This window comes from Benincasa hispida, chromosome 8 (assembly GCF_009727055.1).
Source record: "Benincasa hispida cultivar B227 chromosome 8, ASM972705v1, whole genome shotgun sequence".
Taxonomy (NCBI): domain Eukaryota; kingdom Viridiplantae; phylum Streptophyta; class Magnoliopsida; order Cucurbitales; family Cucurbitaceae; genus Benincasa; species Benincasa hispida.
The window spans coordinates 57,151,002-57,164,597 of record NC_052356.1 but is presented as its reverse complement, the minus strand read 5'-3'; the positions used below and the strand labels follow the sequence as shown (position 1 = coordinate 57,164,597).

Below are 13,596 nucleotides of genomic sequence, written 5' to 3'. Positions count from 1 at the left end.
TGCATTGATGGGCCTGTTCTCATAGTCATAGTTTTCAACTTTCAATTGCTTCATTGTAAGAGGTTTAAGATCGAAGGCGATAGGCACAGTTTTACTGAAATATATGATTTACTTACAGATATGAAGCGGCATCAAGTTCCAGCACCAAGATTGGTCAGCAACCGGACAGTAAAATGCTTAAGTAATGTTGAAGCGTTTTCTCTCCGGGCTGCAGACCTCGAAGAAGTGACTAGTATGTTTTCCAGATTCTTGCGAAATCCACGTGTTCAAGGAGCCATAAGGTAATCTCTATAAATTTCAGGTTTTTTGAGTATCTACTTTTAGTAACTGACTTTTGTTTGGATAGGCTTCAAATGTTCCTCGTTTTTGTTCCCATCCAATAATCTTCTCCAGACAATTATTCCTTGTTTATTTGTTTTATTTGTTCGATTAGTTTTCTGTCTCTTAAGGTTGTGTGTGCCTCACTCATTAAGTCGAACCTTACAAATTGTCCCAAATATGATTATGAGCCATAGGCTCTGCATTAAATCATCCGATTCAATTGTTAAGCCTCAAACTCAAAACCTTAATGTGGAAAATGTTTTACAGCAGCGAGCTGAATTTTCAAGTGCCTTTACTCCGAATGTGAAAATAATTTAATCTGAAAATGGTGAAGCCTAAAGGAGATAAAAGGAGAATTCTCTCCAAGAATTAAGATTGTTGATCTTTTATTAGAATGAATAATGATACAAAAGGGGAAGATTTCTATTTATAAAGTTTTATTACAAGTGGGGGTAAAAAGGGAATTAACCTAGAATATTACCTCCAATTAATTCTATTCTTCTCACATCATTCTACCTCTCCGAAAAAAAGAAAAAAAAAATTTGTCCTCGAGTTTTAAAAAGAAAAAATTTATGAAGTAAACAAGGAATGAAATGAACTTGTTCAACGGAGTGTGACCAAACCGACCTCCTACATTTTGAACAAAAATATTATGATCAAAGGGATAAATTCAAGAAAAAAATCCAATATACCATCAAAAGATAAACTTTTCCATCGGCCATAAACCCAAAAAAGATGTTTCCTTTAAGCTCATTCAAAGTCATATTCAAAGTACCAATCATTAAAAAATCACCTTCTAAAGAGAATTGTTCAAGAATCACGTCTTCTTTATTATTTGCTTCAAGTTCTTCGACAATTTGGTGATCCATTTCCACCGCAATCAATGCGTCGTTGTTCTTGTCTGATTCTTGCTCGGCATTCGATACTTCTCTTCCATCTTTTTCATTGAATTTTTGTTCTTCACTTGTGACTATTTCCAAATCAACCTCTTTAAATTCTTGTTTTTCTTCAATTTTATCTTCAAGATTTTCTATTTTAAAATTTTCCAATTGTGATTCTTTTGTTTTTTCTTTGGTATATGAAATCAATCTATTCTTGAACTCTTGCAAATGAATTGATAGTTGATCATATGTTAAGTCATTTTCCCTAATGAACGTCGGATTTCTTTTGTTGTTTTCTTTATTTGCTCCAATGCTATGGGATCAAAGCAATCATTTTGTTGGATTCTTGGATATGCCTCAATCTCGTGTAGTGGGTATAGGACTCATCCATTAGTTTTTTGAATCAACCTTTCTTGATCATGTTTCTTTACCAAAAGAATAATTTTGAGTCTTAAACATTCTTCTTGGGTTGTAAAAATCCATTCTTGATGATTCTTTAATTCATCTAACTCCCAATCTTTACGTTGATTTCTTGGAAAATGTGTTTGATTGGATCGTTGGGCCCTTTTTCAATATTGTTGCCTTCTTATTCCGCCCCAAACTGCCTTAGAAACATCATCAGAGTCACTAGAATCACTAGCATCAAATTTCCAATGTGGATAACGATAGGTTCTTTGAGAAAATCGAGCATGGACAAAATTAGTATATTGGAATTTTTCTTCTGAATCACTTGAGTCAGAATTTCAGCGTTGTTTTCGGAAGTAAATTTGATTTTCTTGCATATACCTACGGCTGATTTTTTTTCTTGGACGTCCTCCTTGATCGATAATAGTCCATTCTTGTAAAATCTTAATAAATCTTCGGTTCTTGGAATTTCAAGGGGTTCTCCTTAATTAGATGTGTGTTGTTTGGCACAAGCACAACTCATGAAGCTACCTCTTGTGGTTGACGTTGCCAAGAGTTTCCCGGTCTTCTACTGGTGGCAATCAACATTGGTCATCTATCTGATACCAAATTGATGTAGCCTAAAGGAGATGAAATTTTTTTTTTCCAAAAATCAAGATTGTTGATCTTTTATTAGAATAAATAATGTGTTCATACAAGAGGGAGGTTCCTATTTATAGAATTTTATTAGAGGTGGGGTAAAAAGGGAATTAACCTAGAATATTACCTAATTACCCAATTAACCCCTATTCTTCTTACATCAGAAAGACAACGTATGTTTAAGAAGTCGACCTCATTCACAGATTCCGATTGTACGACCTAACATGAAATTTGGCAGGTACGAATCACCCTACTGGAGGTACCTAGCGGCAATGCGTATTCAAGTAGCTTGGAGATACAGAAAAAGGCGTCTATCTCGAGTTCAAACCTCTCAATCTAACTAATTCCTCGACAAGGGAGACTCTTTTTGGGGGAAGATAAGTATTGTCTTATACATCGGTCAACTTGAGTTCCAATTGACCTTTTCAATGTGGTAATTTTATTAGTCATTTTTTTTTTTATCTATTAATCCTATAACATTTTTAAGCAACTACATATGGTAAAGTTAATAGGAGCTCCTACACACCGGTGCTAAAGCAAGTATTGTTCTTTAAAGAATATGTAATTATAAATGTGCAGAAGTTCAGTACCAGTACTATTTCTTGTCTAATTCCAAAAGTATATTTTTCTTTTATTCATAGAAAATAGAAACTTAGAAGTGCTTTTAAGTGCTTTGTGTCAAGCGACGGTGTAAGATTGGGTTCTTTTTGCCTCAATTACTTGACTAAGTACTTCGTAAACCCAAACATGTGAGTGAGTGATTTGTTGTTGAACATTTTTTACCAAAATGTTTATAATTAATGGGAGATTTTTTTACTTAGAACTTTAATTTGTCAATTAACAGTTTTCCTTTTCCTTTTCTTTTGTTTACAATTGTATAGCCCTGTTGCAATTTTGTAGCTCTCAAATGTTTTTCTTCAAGGATTCGTATTCTTACTTGGATTTCATTTTCATCTAATGCTTCTCTGGACATTATTTTGCAATAGCAATGAGACTCGTTATTGAAGGACAGGTATAAAAGCCAAACACTTATCATGCCCATCCACGAACTTTTAACCGGTATACTTTAATTTTCGAGATGTGTAAGCAGTTTCTTCGTGCTAAATGAAGCTAAATCTATGAAATTAACCTGCGTGGTACAAAACCATACATTACTGCTCGACTGTAGGTGCTAAATGTCAAACTTTTCCTTCTCACAGAAAAAAGATGGTAAAAAATTTTCTTATGGACAGCAAGTTCAAAATGATTTTTGAAATACTTAAACTGGTATTTTCAAGTAAAAATAGGATTGATGTAATAAATAGAAAGTTTTAAAGTTTCATTTGAAAAAATAACAAAAAAATTTCAAAATCGTAAAAATGGCAAAACAATTTTTAAAATTAAAAAAAAATACTAATTAGCTAATATTCAAATTACCCTCACTTCTAAATTTGATAAAATCATACGTACATCGTATTATTATGCAAATACACTATAATATTGTGTTACATTTAAATCAGACGTCTTTAAACACCTTTTGTTAGATAGTAGCCAAAATTACCACCAAACTTCAAAACAATCCTTAATTTAATTGAAGTCAATCATATCATAGAAAAATCAAAATTTTAACAAAAACCTACAAAAAAATATATATTCTTAATACTCACCTAAACTTCCGCTTACGACCACACGATGACAGTAGTGACGGTGTCTGGTAAATAGCGGTGGTAAAAGATCTGAAAAGTGAGAGAGGAAATGAGAAAATGAGAGTGAATGAGATAGGAAGATCTATGACACTTATCAAAATAACTTCCACAACGGGAACGGTCTCAACAAAAACAACAGCGTGACGTAGTCGATGACGTGTGGTGGACTATAATCGAGCAGAATGACAGGGAAGTTGCTCTTCTATGCGCAAGGAGGGAAATAAGGCCGCGGCTCGCGAGGAGAAGTGGGGAGGGGGAGGGCTTTGTGTGTTGCTGTTAGACATCTAGGATGGACTGTTTTTTTCTCCATTTTTTAAAATTTTCTTTTATTTTTTGTATGTTATTTTAACCTAAAAAACTTATCTAAATATGTTTATATATAATAATAAAAATAATTAAAAAGTTTTTCTTTTTCATCCTAAGTTCCAAATATATCAATGTCTTCTCGTATATTTTATAAGATAATCTTTTCCAATAAACTCAATTTTGATTCTAAAAAATCTAAAATTAAAATAAATACATTAAACTTCCAAAATTATGAAACTTACCTTCAAAATTTTAAAAACTAAAATATTTTAATTTAATCTATTATAAATTTAATTTATTAAATCTTTGACATCTATTAAGGTCAAATTAATCCAAATTTGATTTTATCAGACCCACACTTATTCCGAAAATAAATAAGAAATACAAAATTCATAATTAAATTTGAATTGATTGAAAATAGCTATTGTTGAAACGTTGGAGATGTTACATAAAACCTCATAACTTTACATTATAATTACACTATATGTGTAAAGGTAAATTAGTTAAATCTAGTAACCTTATATTACTATTACACTGTATTTATAAATATATATTAGCTAATTACCCAATCATAATATTAGTAGAGTTTTAGGAAGATGCATACTATATGATACATCATGCATGTGCATACTTCAGGAATAACCTGAATTTTAGATATAACATTTATATTTAAATATGATGTATTAATTTATCGTGGGATTTTAAATCTATATGACATACAATATGCAACATATAAATCATATAATTTAACCATACATCACGTGCACATTAAACTATATAAAATGCATAAATTAAATAGACCGATATTTCGCACCCTAATAACATAATTAAATTAATATAATCAAATTATATGTGATGTCTCCGGCAGCCTTGCTAGGATCTCCATATTGAATAATTTGTTTATAGCGTTATAATTAGGAATCATGAAAAATTATGGTTAAAACCCTTATAACTTCACACTACAACTACAACTATATGTGTATATATTAGTTAAATCTCATAACTTCATATTAATATAATATGAAATAAAACATGATAAAAATACGAACGAATACATTGGAAAAAGATGAAAATAAATAAATAACCATATGTATAAATAAATGAAAAAAAAAAGATTTAAATAAACATTGAATCTTGTAATGAAAAGAAGAAAAAAACTAGTTAGATAAAACTAAATCTACAAAGAAAAGAGAACATAAGAGATATTGTTGATATTTGGGGAGAAAAGTCGAGATGGACGATTTGTTTAAATGAAAAAAATATATTAGTTAAAACTCGGAGAGATATTCGAAGAGAGATATTACATTTTGCCCTTGTTGATTGAGAATCGTATCCGTGGCTACTGCAGTTTTATCGGTCTGCCTGTCCCCAATAATTAATTCTCGCTGACCACGTCCGATAGGAATCATCGAATCAATAGCAATAAGTCCTGTTTGAAGAGGCTCGTATACAGAACGTCTCGAAATAATACCAGGAGCGGGGGATTCAATTAACCAAGAGTCAGAAGATGAAATTTCACCTCGGCCATCAATAGGTTTAGCCAGGGCATTTATAACACGACCTAAATAAGCCCCGCTTACTGGTATCTGAGCAATTCTTCCCGTTGCTTTTACAAAACTTCCCTCCTATATCAGCAAACCATCACCCATTAATACAACACCAACATTATTTGATTCTAAATTTAGAGCTATGCCTATAGTACCCTCTTCAAATTCTACTAATTCACCTGCTTACTTCATCAAGACCATAAATACGAGCAATGTCGTTGTATTTTTCGATATATCATTATGGATTGCATTAGTCTTTCTGGTGGGTTTCCTTAATTTCTCTTATCTCTTGAACCTCTTCGTTTCTCGATACAAAAATGAAACGACCCTCCCCTAATTCTTTCGAATCGTGAGACACATAAAATGCAATATAAGTCCTAAAAATGAAAATTTCAAATAAAGAAATTAGAGGGAGGGGTCTCTTGCTTGTTTTTGTCAAAATTTAATATATCTCACATAATTTACATAAAAAGAATATTCTTAAAGTATATAATAATACTTAGATATTGATAATAGAGAAACTATATATTATATATAATTATATAGAAAAAATAGATAATTATCTAATTTCATTATAAAGATAATTAAAAAAATTAGAAAAAGAATAGTATAGTATAAAATATCCTTTATATACCTTTATATAAATATATTATATAATTATATATATAATTGGTTAAATCTATATATAAATTAGATAAAAATAGCCTAGTTATACTCTAACCTAGTATTAATAGCCTAGTATAATAAGCTAGCTCTGCACTGATGTATACTATACATTGTAGATAAAAAAAAAAATGCGGATATAGTTGAATGGTAAAATTTCTCCTTGACAAGGAGAAGATGCGGGTTCGATTCCTGCTATCTGCCGAGGATGAGGATAATGGGTTAATGTTTTTCATTTAATAGGATAAATTATATAGTTTGACCGTGATAGTATAGTGGTTCTATTCCTCCCTTCTTTCCACCCATCTGGAAAGAAAAAAAGCTAATATTAATAGTTACCAAGATCAAACCTCAATTTTTTTAGACACAAAAATTTTGCGGAGACAGGATTTGAACCCGTGACTTCAAGGTTATAATCTATTAATCTAATTTGAAAACACTTCTTTTTCCAGTTTTTCATTTTTTTTTTCGAGTTCTTTTATGAAAATGAGTTCAAAAAACGAATGTTGTCTTCGGGAGAACCAAAAGGCAGTTCAGCTTCCATTCCCCAAACTGTTAAAAATAAAAAATCATTTTCATTTTTTTTCCTTTCGTTTTTCTTGAATCTTTATTAGGGGATTGTAACCTAGATGTGTTGCCACGGTTTCAAACGAAAAGGAATAAGATCTTTATTTGAAATACCGTTCGTTAACCAATTTTTTTTGGAAATTCTTTTTCTAATAATTGAACACCATTATAGGTGCACTTTACATGCATTTCTTTATTCCAATTTTGAAAATCCTCGGACCATTCAGGAAATTGAAATAATAGCATACGGATAAGATTTTTAGCTATTATCAATGAAGGTAATGATAATATATTTTCTAAGAATTGATTGAGTTACTAAAAAAAAATCTCTTATTAATTGAGCAAATAAATGTTATCCCAGGCTTCTACATATTTCTATACGTTCGTTTTCCTCTCTTTTTCTGGTTTTCTTTATGTACGCCTCTCTTTGCTGCTTTTCGCTTGTCTTTTCTTCTTTATTATCCGAAATTGTCAATTATGTGTTTTGTCCATATTCAAGGTCTAAAAAGTCTTTTCGTTAAGCCAGGGAATAGGAATATCAAAAAGAAAAAAAGGATTTGTCTAGTCTGTCAACAAAAAGATAAGAATGTACATTTGCTTGAAACAGTTTCAAAGTAACTGTTTTACGTCGTTGAGCACGCATAGAGCCTTTGATTATGTCTCGACGAAAATCCGATTGTTGGGAATACCGTATCAAAGCAACTTCGTCTGTTTGATCAGGATTATTAGTATCTTTGGTATTAATATAAGTATCGCTAGTATTAGTATAAGTATCGCTAGTATTAGTATAAGTATCTTTGGTATTAGTATAAGTATCGCTAGTTTCTATATCATCAGAAAAAATTACGACACGTTTGGCTTTTTCTTGAACGAATTTCATGATCTTCCGCCAGACTTTCCTCGTTTTCTCCTTCCTCTTGTATCTAACTCGTCGATTAATGTGTATTGACTATCGAAGAACTTTTTTACTGATTTCTCTTATTCTAATCGAGTTTTGACGACTTGTTTTAGCATTGTAAGGAGTTATAACTGCATCGAATAAAAAGTTTAAAGATTTTATTCGATTCTTCTGACTCAAGTTTATCTTCAATTTGTGGGTAATTAGTATTAAGAAAAGATAGCATGAATCTTATTTGTCCAAAACGTTCTCACTTTAATTTTTTCTAGAAGTTTCTTTATAATTGAGAATGAAAAAACAAAATGGACTCATCTGCGGTAAGGTCCGCTCAACAACGGATCAAGAAATGCCTTGAGAAAGGGGGTAGATGTATAGACCTTTCAACGAGAATAGTGCTTTTTCAACTCTCTCAAAAATGGGAATCTATTCCAAACATATATGCCATGGTTCCTTACTTCGACAGGGGTACAAATATCTAAATTTTCTATTTTTTAGATACTTTTTCAGACCTATTGCCGATACTAAGTAACAGCCAAAAATTTGTATCATTTTTAATGATATTATGCATGGATCAGGTATATCATGGCGAATTTCTTCAGAAAAAATTGTGTCTTCCACAATGGAATCTGATAAGTGAGATTTCGATTAAGTGTTTACATAATCTTCTTCTGTCCAAAAGAAATGATTCATCGAAATAATGAGTCACCATCGATATCGGACACATCTAAGATCGCCAAATGTTCGGAGGGTCAATCCTTTTTCCTTCTTCTTGTTGTTGTATATCTCGTTCGTACACATCTTCTCTTTGTTTCTTGAGCCTATAGTGAGTTTATAGACAAAGTTCGAAAAAGGTCAAATCTTTGATGATTCTATCATACCATGATTGAGTTGCGAAAACTTCTGGATAGGTATACCCACATCTGAACTGAATTCTTTCTGGTTAAAGAATCTCTTTCTAGTTGCTCTGGAAAATTAGGAGATTCTTTAGAAGAAATAATGGGGTTCTGCTTCTGGTGACAACTTGCTATAGGGTTGGCGGTCCCGCTTAATGGGGTCAAAATCAATACGTTCGAAGAAGAAAGATTGGAATATCAATCTCATTGATCTCATAAGTATCATACCAAATCCCATCAATCGAATCGCTTTTTTCGAGAAATACGAGACATCTAAGTCATACAAGTAAAGAGATATATTCATTGATAAGAAAAAAGAAAAATGTGAACAGTGATTGGGATTGGATTGATGATAAAATAGGATCCTAGATCTCGAACAGTGATTCGATTGATGATAAAGAAAGAGAATTCTTGGTTCAGTTCTCTACCTTAACGAACGAAAAAAGGATTGATCAAATTCTATTGAGTCTGACTCATAGTGATCATTTATCAAAGAATGACTCTGGTTATCAAATGATTGAACAACCGGGAATTAATTACTTTAACGGTGAATTATAAAATAGTTGACATTATAATGATCTAATATTATGAGTTCAATACATCCTGTTTAGCAGAAAGATGGACATTCCTTGCTCATTATCAGACAATCACTTATTCACAAACCTCGTGTGGGGCTAATAGTTTTCATTTCCCATCTATAGAAAACCCTTTTCGCTCCACTTAGCCTATCCCCTCTAGGGTATTTTAGTGATAGGTTCTTATAGGAACTGGACGATCCTATTTGGTCAAATACCTAGCGTGACAAACTCCTATTCTTTTTCATTACAGTATTTTCTGAACAAGTTCCTGGATAACAAGCCTACGGGTTTTCTTTATTGATGATAGTGACGATATTGATGATAGTTTGGCGATAAATTGGATGATAGTGATGATATCGACCGTGACCTTGATACGGAGCTGGAGCTTCTAACTATGATGAATGCGCTAACTATGGATATGATACCGGAACTACCATCGATTTTATATCACCCTTCAATTCGAATTAGTAAAAGCAATATCTCCTTGCATAATATGGATTCCAAACATTTCATGATCTGGGATGTGAATGAGTCGAACATTACTTATCCCTTGGTCTATTAGTGAACTATCTTTCCAGGAATTGTGAAAGGATGTTCCACTAGAAATTATTCTTGTTATTTCTTCGACCCATATTCCCCAAAAAGTGGATCCCGCTCTAATAGCTCCAAATAAATTAAATACATGCATTAAAATACGAAGGCTTCTTATTCCACAACAACGAAAGCACTTTTTCACTCTTTCATATACTAGGGGATTTCACTTGGGAAAAAAAAATGTTTCATACTAATGAATTCGGTTCCATAATCATGGGTTCCAATGTACGAGATCTTGTAGCACTTACCAATGAGGCCCTATCGATTAGTATTACGCAGAAGAAATCAATTATAGACACTAATATAATTAGATCTACTCTTCATAGACAAACTTGGGATTTGTGATCCCAAGTAAGATCGGTTCAGGATCATGGGATCCTTTTCTATCAGATAGGAAGGGTTGTTGCACAAAATGCACTTCTAAGTAATTACTCCATAGATCCTATATGTATCTATATGAAGAAGAAATCATGTAACGAAGGGGGTTCTTATTTGTACAAATGGTACTTCGAACTTGGAACGAGCATGAAGAAATTAACGATACTTCTTTATCTTTTGGTTGTTCTGCCGGATCTGTCATTTAAGACCTTTGGTCTCTATCCGGACCCGATGAAAAAAATGGGATCACTTCTTATGGACTCGTTGAGAATGATTCTGATCTAGTTCATGGCCTATTAGAGGTAGAAGGCACTCTGTTGGGATCCTCACTGACAGAAAAATATTGCAGTCGATTTGATAATGATTGAGTGACATTGCTTCTTCGGCCTGAACCCAGGAATCCCTTAGATATGATACAAAATGAATCTTGTTCTATCGTTGATAAGAGATTTCTCTATGAACAATACGAATCAGAGTTTGAAGAAGTGGAAGGAGAAGGAGTCCTCGACCTGCAACAGATAGAGGAGGATTTATTCAATCACATAGTTTGGGCTCCTAGAATATGGCGTCCTTGGGGCTTTCTATTTGATTGTATTGGGAAACATGCTCAATCTCATTTGATTGAATAGTTGACCCAGCTCCTTGTTGTTTGAAGAAGCCCTCCACTTCAATTGGTATTTTTTCACGAAAAGCAAAAATGAGATAACAAATCCAGTCTTTCACTAAGATTTCGAATAGCTGTCCCGAATTCAAGTTGATTATGTTTCGCCTCTTCCTCGGAGAAAGCCGATCAAACAATTCCCAATCATGGTCCTTGCGGATCTAATCATCCATATAATATACAAAAAGAAACTCCAGATATTTGATATCTTTCTCTTTGAATGAGATCTCAATTCCAGCGATGGTTTCATTAGATATCTTACAACTGGAATCCCTCTTTTTTCCTATCCAGTTCCTCCACCACCGCGAACCCCAGTTAGATTCAGGCAGGATACACTTTTTAGTTATTGGGAGAACCCAAGTACTCTCTTTCGGATCCAGGAAACAGTTCTCAGAGATCTTTTTTCTTTTTGGAAGATACAGGAGCGAAACAATCAACCTATTGATATTGGAAGAGCCAAAAGATTCTTCCAATGTATCATTTCTGGGTCCAATGAAATTCATAGGTATAGGAAGAAATCCTGTCAAATAGAGATTTTTTCTTTCGACCATCTTTCGATTGTTAATAGACCGCTACTACAAATAGTACTACACCATTGATCGTGAAATATCGATTGCTTGTTGAACCCTGTGAATTGCGTGAAAGTAGGATACTCCAAATTCGGGAGTCTAAGAGTTTTATAAAACGTTCTTGATGGAAAAAAAATGTGAATGAAAGATCCCCTCAATTGAATTGGGTCCATGAATCTAAGAAATAGTGAGAATTCTTGATCTCTCTCAATTCGAAAATCGAGGATTTGAATTGATGTCCTTTCATTGAGTCCTCCTAAATTGCATTGATTTATCCTAAAGATTTCATTTCAATTAGAATTTGGTTATTCACCATGTACGAGGATCCCCGCTAAGCATCCATGGCTGAATGGTTAAAGCACCCAACTCATAATTGGCGAATTCGTAGGTTCAATTCCTACTTGATGCACGCCAATGGGACCCTCCAATAAGTCTATTGGAATTGGCTCTGTATTGAAAAAATATATTAGTTAAACTCGGAGAGATATTCGAAGAGAGATATTTGGGGAAGAAAAATTAGGAAAATTATTAGTTTAAATACAAAAATATATTTATTTGTTGGTTTTTATTTAATCAGATTCAAACTAATAACTTAATGTATATATAAATGTTAATAACTCGGTCTTCAACAATTACATCATATGTACTACAGATCAGATTGAGGGACAAATAAATAATTAGAAAAAGTCAGATCACGTGTTTCACAACAAATTTGCTAAAATTCTTATTATATATATATATTAGTCTTCCCTCCATATCTTTTGGAAACTTCTATTATATTAAAATTAATATTATGATTTTACCAAATTAATAAAAGTTCAATAAAACTAATTTAAGATTCATTGAAAGCGCAATGAATAAATGTGAATATTTGACACTACAATATCCCATATGAGATTTGTCCCAAAATATAGGATCAAAATGGTATTTAATAAAAAATATAACTATTTTTTACTATTGTGCATGTGATGTGTTACATTTAAAGTTGGGTTGAATTTTAATTTTGCCTTTTTTTTGGTAAAATTTCAAATTCTTGTTCTTTTTTAAAATATGTATTTGTATTGTGATATTCCTGTAAATGCATCAAAAGTAGAGTAGATTTTATTAATGAAATAAAAAGTTAGGTTGATTGTCATTGTAGTACAAAAAAAAAAAAAAAAAGAAAGAAAAAAAGAAAAAAAAATGTTGAGAAGGGTGTGATTATTGTGGTAGAATATTTGGTACTGAAACTTGTTAGTAATGAAAGTTTTGGAGCTAAAATTAATACACTATTGAAGCATTAATTGATGACGAATTCTGACATCATAACCCCATAGTAAACCTTCTAAAGCCTCTCCTGAGTGAGCAGTACTCCAGTTTTTATTTTGTATCCCTTCCTATAAATAAATGACATGACACAACCACAGTTCATCATTATCATCAATCTCCATTCAATTCTTTTTTCCCATTAGTGGCACCTAATAATCCTCAATCTAATAAATAATACTTTTTCGTGGTTCAAACGAGGGTTTTAGAATTTGAACCTTCAATTTTACGAGGGTGTATCAATTAAAGTCTATTTGGGGCGCTGAAATGATATAAGATGTGGGAAGTTCTGATGTTTTGAGAGTTTTAATATCTGGGGAATTCTAATCGAATATGAACGAGTATGTTCAAATATTGAGATGATATACGATACGTGGAAGAAAAATGACGGTGAGATACAAAACACATTCCGAAAATAGGCCCACAAACAATTAAAATCAGTGAGATAGGATAATGGATCTGCAAACACTGAGATGATATAGGATGTGGGGATATACCATCTCATGTTGGGTTCCGTACCATTGAGTTATACTTACTAATTTGACTAGAAGAAGACCTTACCGTCTCATAACGTCGAGTGGGATAGAAATTCATTGAGGAATGAAGCTAGCCACGAAGCAAATGACATATTGGTAATGAATCTTCTATTGACATCTATGCAGAGTCATAGTTCCTTGAGAGAAAAACAACCTTCAAACTTAGGAAT

The 13,596-nt window shown here is 32.4% G+C and overlaps 1 protein-coding gene, 1 non-coding gene and 1 pseudogene across 3 annotated transcripts in view; 2 read left to right on the top strand and 1 right to left on the bottom strand.

Moving 5' to 3' along the window:
• The window catches only part of LOC120082679 (probable cyclic nucleotide-gated ion channel 20, chloroplastic), a 40,267-nt gene extending 37,387 nt beyond the window's left edge, over positions 1-2,880 (top strand). For both annotated transcript variants that reach the window (XM_039037948.1, XM_039037949.1), the window contains 2 exons: positions 119-281; positions 2,485-2,880. In XM_039037948.1, coding sequence (XP_038893876.1) covers positions 119-281; positions 2,485-2,590 — 269 coding nt within the window. In that variant the 3' untranslated portion in view covers positions 2,591-2,880. The remainder of the gene's footprint in view (positions 1-118; positions 282-2,484) is intronic.
• A 2,625-nt stretch (positions 2,881-5,505) lies between these two features.
• On the bottom strand, positions 5,506-6,016 carry LOC120084151 (annotated as a pseudogene).
• Positions 6,017-6,580: 564 nt separating this feature from the next.
• TRNAV-GAC lies at positions 6,581-6,651 on the top strand. The gene has a single exon. It is a non-coding gene; the product is annotated as a tRNA-Val (tRNA).
• The last annotated feature ends 6,945 nt before the right edge of the window (positions 6,652-13,596 follow it).